The sequence below is a fragment of the Chenopodium quinoa genome, unplaced genomic scaffold (assembly GCF_001683475.1).
Source record: "Chenopodium quinoa cultivar QQ74 unplaced genomic scaffold, ASM168347v1, whole genome shotgun sequence".
Lineage (NCBI taxonomy): Eukaryota > Viridiplantae > Streptophyta > Magnoliopsida > Caryophyllales > Amaranthaceae > Chenopodium > Chenopodium quinoa.
In genome coordinates, this window is record NW_018743050.1 from 580,448 (window position 1) to 590,158 (window position 9,711).

General features: G+C 32.7%; 1 protein-coding gene across 1 annotated transcript; it reads right to left on the reverse strand.

Annotated features, from left to right (window-relative positions):
• Positions 1-558: 558 nt before the first annotated feature.
• On the reverse strand, positions 559-3,773 carry LOC110730836 (nitrile-specifier protein 5-like). Its single transcript, XM_021910659.1, has 2 exons — positions 3,601-3,773; positions 559-2,212 (listed from the first exon to the last, which is right to left on the reverse strand). The coding sequence occupies exons 1-2, from the start codon at positions 3,625-3,627 to the stop codon at positions 1,259-1,261; spliced, it is 981 nt and encodes a 326-aa protein (XP_021766351.1). The 5' UTR covers positions 3,628-3,773; the 3' UTR covers positions 559-1,258.
• Positions 3,774-9,711: the final 5,938 nt, after the last annotated feature.

The window sequence follows — 9,711 nt, forward strand, 5'->3', positions numbered from 1 at the left end:
TTAAAGAGAGTGAGAGTAGTAAATTTAAATGTATATAACATAGTTGATGATTTATGTTATAATAGATGCGATGGGTATTAGAATGAAGCATATGATTCATGAACTTAGCGATAGTATTATAAAATTGAAGGTTGGAAAGTGAAGATAAGTCACTGATATAGAGAGGCAAACTGGCCTGCCGACTTGTTAGCTAATTTTGGCGTAACCTCGAGGCAAAAGATGGTCATTTTTTAGGCAAATCCGGAGGATTTTCGTATCGTTTTATTGGAGGACTTGAGTGGCATTGCGGGGACTAGGCTTGTTCCCATAGACAAGGCTTAGTTCAAAGGATTGGTTTTTTTTTAAAAAAAAGTTTTGTTTTGTTTTCTGTTGCTTTTCTTTGCTTTGTTTGTGTGTTTTTGTTTGTTTGTTTGTTTCGGGCTTTGTCCCTCTCTTTTACCAAAAAAAAATGAACTTGGCGATAGATTTGTCATGAGTTTAATAATAGGATATTTTGGTGTAGAGAGAGACACAAATGACAGTAATGTAAACAAGATTAAATATCATTTAATGATTATCTTTTTTTTTTTTTTTTGACAAAAGCAATTTAACAATTATCAACCCAACACGTATATCAAATAAATGACATTCCACACGACATTAGGATACATACATGCCCATCAGCCTATATGTATCATATACGCTCAGACTCTTGAGTAACATAGAATTGAAGTTATTTCAAGTCACAGAAATCTTTACATTTACCTTTTAAAAGTTGCATAATAGACAAGAAAGCAAACATACTAGAAGTAAAATAGACTCTACAACCTGTCCATTATTTTTCAGTCGTGCCAAATCTCAGTTGGAATTTATTAAATCAGAATTACCACTCGATCGAAAGCCCAACCATGACAAGAAACTGATACAAACTGTAACAACTAAGCAGTAAGTAGTCAAAGCACCAAAATATAGCCATATGAGAATTAAGGATAATCTCACGGGTTTTGGACTTATAGCCCAACAAAGTAGTGCTACTCCCTCTGTCCCTTAATTAGCTTTTTACTTCTCTTTATTATGTGAGGAATAAATGCTAGAAGTATGAATCTAGTTAAGGGACGAAGAGAGTACATTACAACCACATTTTCTTCACAATTATTCATTTGGTGACACTATACACATACACTTGACCATGTCACAGCTAGGCGACTGGCTGGCCGTGCTCAATCCATGCCTAATGACTGCACAAGTAACGTACAAGAGTTACAACTACTTTCACCACTTATTCAATGTTTATACGCGGGGTGAAGAAGAAAATATCGCCTAGCCGGTCATTGCTAGGCGAATTACCACCACAAACCAACAACCCGGGTTTTCCATTGCTCTTTCCACCAGCAAAGGCGCACCATCCCCTTGGGCCTGGATGGTCAGCTGAATTGTAGCCATCTTCCAATTTCTTCCACACTAGTGTTTCTGTGTCCAAAGCATAGACTTCTCCTGAGAATTTACCAGCACCTAAGTGACCTAAATCACTAGGGTCAATCTCTCCACCATATATGAATATGTACTTGCCAATTACAGCAGTTGAAAATACACTTCGAGCAGTGGGCTTTTCGCCTGCTGTTTCAACCTCGGCCCACTCTTTCTTGATGAGATCAAAGCAGTGGACATCATCAACCTCTTTCCCTGCGAATCCATACACAACCCAAACTTTGTCTTGGACAACTGCAAGCCCAGGTCCACCTCTTCCTTTGCAATTTTCACCAGGAGGTGGGAAGTTCATCCATTTCTTATCAATGGTATCATACGCCCAAAGGTCGTTTAACCGGCCAGAGAATCCACAGCCACCAAAAATGTACACATGATGATCATCAGTTGTTGTGGAATGGTAGCTTCGGTGAACTGGCCCGGTTTCTCCACTAGAAAGAAGGGTCCATTTGTTAGTAGTAGTGTCAAAAGAGTAGAATTCATTGAGCTCTTTGTGTTCAGCATCCCTTCCCCCAAAGACATAGATAGTGTCATAAACGGCTGCCATTGAGACACCAACACGTGGCGGTGGGATATCTCCACTGGCTTCACTGACAGACCATGATTGGCCCTCAAGATCAAAGACATACAGCTTGTTATCAACGGGGACTCGTGGCATGAATTCACCCCCAAATGCATAGAGCTTCTTTCCTACTATGGCTATTGCATGTGAACTCCTTGCTCCAGGCCCAATTCCATTCTGTTCAAACTAAAAGCACACAAGTATATAACTAAGAAGCATATCAGAATTTCAGGATTTTCTCTTATAATTTAACTCAGAACACAGCTGATAATCATCATATTAGTTGTTACAAGAAAATATCTGTATGAAGAATACCACTAATAACTTCACAAGATAAGCGTAAACATCTAAGAACTTTGTTTTAGGATATCCAAACAATGGACCAACTCTGTCCTGTCACACAAGTGTATTAGCAAATGTTTTATCATCTTTATTGATCGTATAAATCCTACAAGATTGCAGCTTTTCTAGCCATTGATAACATATTTGCTGATAACATTTTTGTCACTTCAAATTATGGTTAAAACATATAACTAGCTTGAAACTTTGAAAGGGTATAAGCAGTCAAAACCATCATAAACATATCTGGACTGAAAGACAGACCCACTAACAAGAACTATAAGCAAAAGAGTCTTATTTTTAGAACAATAATGACATGTTTGTGCCTGTTTTCATCAACTTGAATCAAAACTATTACAAAGGTTGTTTCAAAATACTCACAAAGGTCAGTGACATTTGACCCCTCGTTGAAAAGACCCTGATCTTAATGTGGCTACATCAAGCCATCAACATCTGGTTGACTTGAAATAAGACTGTTTATGAAAATTTGATTTTCTTTTCTTTATTTTTTATTTTTTTTTGGTCAAACCAATGATTATTGGTGCATACTACTCCATTCATACTCGATAATGGTGAATTAAAGTGCACTTTATTCACCTAATTTGTTAAATCGATCTTGTTTAAATCGTAAATTGGACTCGAGTATCCCTTAGTAACTCTTATTTGAACTAATCTAAACTTGTAAGTTCAATAGAACACGGTCATAATCAAGTTGTTCCAATCCTTCAAAAACAAATTCTAATACCATGCATTATTTCATTTTATGTATACCCTTCACAACATTTATTTTTTCCATCCTCTCTCCACCACTCTTTTAAGCGGGGTTGAATTTGAAAATTCGTAACATATATACACCAAATTGAAAATAATATACGTAACTATTAATTCCCAACTAAAGAATATTACTCTATTCAATGACACAACTCTAATGATGCATGACATATTAGGTAAAAAAAACAAAAATTAAATTCCCCATTTTAGAGAATTGCAAACACATATACATACTACAAATTACATAAACAATATCCTTTTAACTGAAAATTGGAGCTATTCATTTCTTTGATCATAGTTTTTTCAAGGGCCTTATATTATGAGTTGGATTTAACATAATGAAATTTACAATATTCAGAAACTCCTTTGCCTAATAGTTAAACCAAATTAGTCATGATAAAGGATTAAAACAACAAATTGGTGAAAATTTGAGAAAAAAAAAGGACATAAATTAAGAAGCAAACCTTAATCCAGTCACCCTGAATGACCATCGTTCTAGCTCTCCGCTAATTGCCACCTTTTGAACTTCCCACTGGTTTTTGAGAGTAAAGCATGCGGCTTGCCCCTATTTATTTGGCAACGGGTCACCTACCCCTAAAAAACACTTCTATTACAATAAGTGTCTATTCAGATATGCAGGTTGAAGTCGAGTCTATTTCAATTTAATTCATAGTAAATTATTGAGTCCATATAAGTGATTTTTTTTTTTTAAATTCGAGTTAGTTTTTAACATCTCTATCTATTACGAAATACTCCCTTTGTTTTTTTTTTATATGCATCACTTTCTATTTATGGGTGTTTTTTATATATGCATCACTTCTATATTTGGTAACTTTATACTATATTTTATTATCTCTATCTCTTCTCAAATACCCCCCTCAAATTATTTTATCATTTCACTCTCTTTCATGGTCCCCACTTATATTATTAAATAAATCATTCTCTCTCACATACTATCTATTTCATAATTCACATTGTACTTTTATCAAAATAAATTAATCATCCACTTGCCCCACTTGCACAATATAATATTGAAGCAAATAACTTTCCTAAAACTCCGTGTAAATGCAAGTGATGCATATAAAAAAACGGAGGGAGTATTATTTTTATTTGTGGATGATTTTAGATAGGCAATTGTACAAAAATTAGAAAGTAAAAGTTTATAGGGATTGATAGACTAGGTGTCTAGGTACTAAAGTAGAAGATGTCAAACCCCATAAAATGATAATGTAATCGATAGAGGTGGTAGTCACTTTCAATTAAAATTGGCAACATGCAATTCAAACATCACCTATCCCAACTACTCATTTTTCTATGAAATGGTATTTTGGTTTGATTACTTCATTAAATGGTCGAATTCATGCAGTAGACTGTCTAATCATTCATATCTTATGAATTCCAACTCTATTTTTAATCCTTTTCTTATGTGGGGTTATTACTTAATACGCACCCAACACTCCTAGTGCTAATTTGATCATTGTTTATGTTTATATCTAAAAAACTGTTAAAGGACTAACTCAACCAAAAGCTTAAGCTGATGGTTGATGCCCATGAATATGTTTTATACTCTATCACGCCTCACGCCCCCTCACACGAGATGAGATTCGAACCCGTGACCTTTATGTCACGCTGGCTCCGATACTATGTTAAAGGACCAACTCAACCAAAAGCTTAAACTGATGGTTGAGGCTCAGGAATATGTTTTATACTCTATCAGAAACAACATTATAATGTTTCTCAATTCTCACCTTGCTAGGTGCAGTGTTATATACAACCTTCGTTTTTATTTAATTGGTTGCACCATTCTATTATCATGCTTGCCAAAGTATTTTCAAACAAGATCACACTTAATTATTTTTTAAATTGTTACTATAAATCACAAAAGCTAGTCAAAGTGTAATATGTAAATAGTGTAAAAGTTAAACGGTGTAAACTAAAAAATGCCTGTATTAACATTCTACTCCATACCTTGGGTTAGGTAATACACATGACTTCTTTAACAATTATTCTTTTAATCAATTTTTATAAAATGTCAACTCAATTTTTATAATTTCCTTATTGCATCAATTGCGACATTAAGACTATTCAAACGATTTAGGCAAATAGCCAGGCACTTCTCATAAACCGAACAATTTCACCCAATTTTATTTTAGGCCGTAGATACACACAAGATTCAACAATCTTTAATTAATTCGCGAAAAATAATGTGTACAAAAACTATCTCATACACTTGACAAAAACAACCCCAACTAATAATCACAACATAAACTCAACTAATATTCACTTCTACTAATTTAAGTAATTCATAATATGAGCACATATGATGAGTAAACTAATATATTCCCATAACTTTATCCAATTAAATCAAGTGAAACAAAAGTAATACATGAAGAAAATAGCAGAATAAAGAGGCTTCCCAAACAACTCAGTAGTAGTAGTCAAAGTAGAAGCAGAAAAGTTATGGTACGGTACATAAGTATATGGACTACTAGGAGGAACATATTGTCCTTGACCACCTTGACTAAAAGGCGGCCCTCCATTCATTGGAGGGCCATTTGGGTATTCACAACATGATGGGACACTTCCCGGAGGACAATTAACCCCTTGTGAACCCGAACTTGCCGGTGGCGGTGGAGCTTCAGGCGGTGGTGGTGGCGGCGATGGTGGCGGCTTTGGTGGTGCTTGACATGGGAATTGACATATTATGGGACAATTACTTGTACAAGCTTCAACATTATTGTTATCACCACCATCTTTCTTGTGGGATGATAAAGAACAATGGATTGTGGAAATTTGTAACAATAATATGCATGATATTGTTATTTTTTGTAGTATTAACTTTGTAGAGAACATTGTTATATCATGCATGCAATTTTTTTTGTTTTGCCTAAATATAGCTAGTGAGAAAATAATTAAGCTAGTAAAGTGTTAAGTTTGAAGCATAATATTAATTTCAATTGTTTGTGGTTCAATTCTGAAATATAACAGAGCTAGGAAGTGAAATAATAATGATAGAAAATGTTTTGTGACACATAGCCATTTAGAAAGGGTATGTGTCACCTTAGAAAGAATTGTGCATGCAAGTATTTATTTAGTACCGACATAAATAAGAGGTGATCATGGCAAAATTGGATGGTATGTATAGCCCTACATGTCTACATGTTAGAAATATGCATGTTTTATGGGTAGAGTTGAATTATTACCTAGGCAAATAGGTGTAAGAAAATTATATATGGATGTATCAAATATTCAACAAATCGAATAATCAAATTTAAGAGGTATAGATGTATGTATCAAATTTATAACAAATTGAATCAAATACGGAGTAAAGATCCTATTCAACAAATTATAACTATGATCATTGAATCTTAGGGTCTGTTCTCATTGATTGAACTCAGCTGAACTGAACTAAACTGAATATTTTATAAGAGAAAGAAATTAAGAACTGAATTGAACTGAACTGCGCTGAACTGAACTGAACTAAACTAAACTGAATTTCAACGTATGAGAACAGGCCCTTAGTCATTTTTTCCGATTCCGCATAAAAGTTTCACTAAGAGATCAATTTGTTATTTGTACTATATTGAACACAAACAATTCAATTAAAATTGAGCCCTACATAGTCGATCACATATGGGTTATGTTAAATACTAGTAAATTAAAATTGACTACACCCTCATAACGTATATATTATTGAGAATAAAATTAAAGTGAACGGACATAGAAAACAGAATAAAATAAGTTTTATTTATCTCCAACAAGGAAACAAGCATAAGATTGGAAACCTAGAGAGAAATAAGGGATAGAAAGGGAGAGGGTAGATAGTTGTATAGGTTTTTAAATGACACTCTATAATAAGTTTATCAATTGATAAATTAAAACAATGGAACTTGCATGGACCCAATCCACATAAAATTACTCTGGACCAAGCCCATCACATGCCTTTTAGAAGAAAAAAATAAAAAAAATTAAAATTGATTTGGTTTATTCACTCTATATTTGTTATAATCATCTATCTTTTTTAATTCAGTATAATCAGCGGATCACTTTTAAAACTCTTACAGTATTTAGATTACAAGTATATATATGGTATAATTTACCAATAACTTGTATTTTATGTATATCTTTTTCTTCTTGTCTCCACCACCCTTACCATCACCTTCGAGTTTGTAGAACGCACTTGCGCCACAAGTGATGAAGTGAATAGCAAATTCCCTTTGAATATATATCGTCGACGACATCTTTAGGTCCCAATAGATATTGTCATCTTTAGGACCTACCCCGCAAGGATTTGCTATGGTGTAGTCGTACTGGACATAAGTGTTACTCAAAAGACCTATACTAGGTTGAGATATCAAGCCCCTATATAAGGAATGTTTTATTCTCCTCAACTTCCGATATAAAAGCGTCATAGGCGCATTTTGATCTCTTTTAAAGAGTTTTCGTCCCAAGGCCCAACAAGACATCAAAATGGGTCACCATGTGTAATATCTCAAATTAACATAAGCTTACTAGTAGATGTCATCTTTTAATTTAGTCCTAGCTTTCATGGATGAGATAAGTTAGCCCAAAAGGCCTCTATTAGGCTGAGATATCAATTCTCTATATAGAGGGTGGATACCTCAAACTATTATTTATTCCTTTTTCTATACTTCTTCACTTTCAAGTGCAAAATAACCCCAATGGATAGTGGGTGCTTTTCGTTTGCTTAACAACCTCCTTGTTATGACACTTAACAATGCTTCACTAAGCAAACTTCGCCCTTCACCTATTTTTGATCTATTGAATAAGGCAAACCAAAAATCCATTTCTTTTTCCCTCCTTGGATTTGAAGTGATCACTTAAGCCTAACTAGTGTGACTCTACCACTTTTTCTTCTTCTTTTAAAGACCAATTTTATTGATTCAACTCATGAATTAGCCATCGCGTAAAATATAAATGCCCCTTTTAAAGTCTGAGGCATTTTAGGTTGGACTTATCAACAAACTAAAATAATAATGCAATATAAAAATAAAAAATAAAAAATAAAAAAAACTTACCACAGTGACAATTAACTTTCACAAAATTAAATATGTTAGGATTGCAAGTAGTAATTAATGACATCTTTATGCATTTCATGATTTTCATCCGCCCCTATTCTTTAAGCCCAAAAGTTTTCTAAGAACTTTAAGGGTATCTTGACAACATAATAGAAGTTCCTAAAGACCAAGAGATGACTAATTGTTAAAGATTAATTATGCAAATGTATGGATTTTGTAGCACAATCTCCTTCATTCGAGGGTATTTATAGTTTTTTAATTTAGCCCATTTTGCACAATGATATTATCATAAATTAGTGTTTCTGTATTTCTCTATTGGGCTAGTAATGAATGTTTAGTTTGTTTATTTTTATTATTTTATGTAAACGCACAAATTATAAGGTGGACCATCTATGTGGTTCACCATTAGATTAACGCCACATGTTTGCTAGTTGTAGTTTTCTTCTTTCAAATTCTCAATGTTCTTGTTATGCTATTTTTTTATTTTTTTTTGAGGGGATTCTTCTTCTGCTATTTAATTTCACTGATCTTCCCTCTTTCAATTATTTCCTAATTTCTCAATTCCCTCTCTTCAATTCTCTTCTTCTTCTTCTTTTTTTTATCATCATCCATAATTTCTCTCTCCTCAATTTTCTCTCTCCTCGATTTTCTCTCTCCTCAATTTTCTCCATTGTTGATTCCTCTGTTTCCTTATTGAATTTGTTCATCATTGTTGTTCAATTGCCAACCTCGACACTGTAAGTTAGATTTCTTATTTTATTTGATAATTATCACTAATTAGGTTTTTTTTGTTGTTGATACTAGTTATTGATATTTCATTTTGTTATTGATTTTTGAATGATGATTTGAACTGATCGTATAATTTTTAGGTTTAATTAGTTCTATTTCATATTATTCAATTGATTAATTGATGAATTGATCAAATGTTTGATTAATTTTAATTAAGTTGCTGAAATTAGTGATGAGATTTTGATTACTTACTACAAAATTCGTTTAATATGATTCTAAACATTTGGTTCATATGATTACTTAGTGCAGAATTAATGTGATCGATTTCAAAGATATTCATATATATTATTCAATTGATTAATTTGATATATAATGTTAATTAAGCTACTAAAAGTGTATCTTGAATTTGATTCTTGATTGTAATTGCTCTTTTTTTTTATGATTTTTCGTTTCATTTATTATTTAATTGGTGAATTTATGTTTTAATTTGTATTTTATGATCGAATATAATTTGTTTATATCATGTTTTTGAACATTTTGTTCATATAATTCGAGTAACGCATTTTTCATTGTATATATTATCAAAATTGTTATTAGCAGTATCATATTATGAACATCGTTTCTATTTTTATGAACATTTAGGTTACTTTAATGAACCTTTCCGTTTTACATAAATCTCTGAGTATGTATATATGCTTTTTAGAAAATAATTGTAAACGTAATTATGAACATTTTTTTCCTGTAATTGAACTTTGTTGTTTTATTTTTGAACTCCAGTAATGGTTATTATGAATTGTGTTTGTTTAT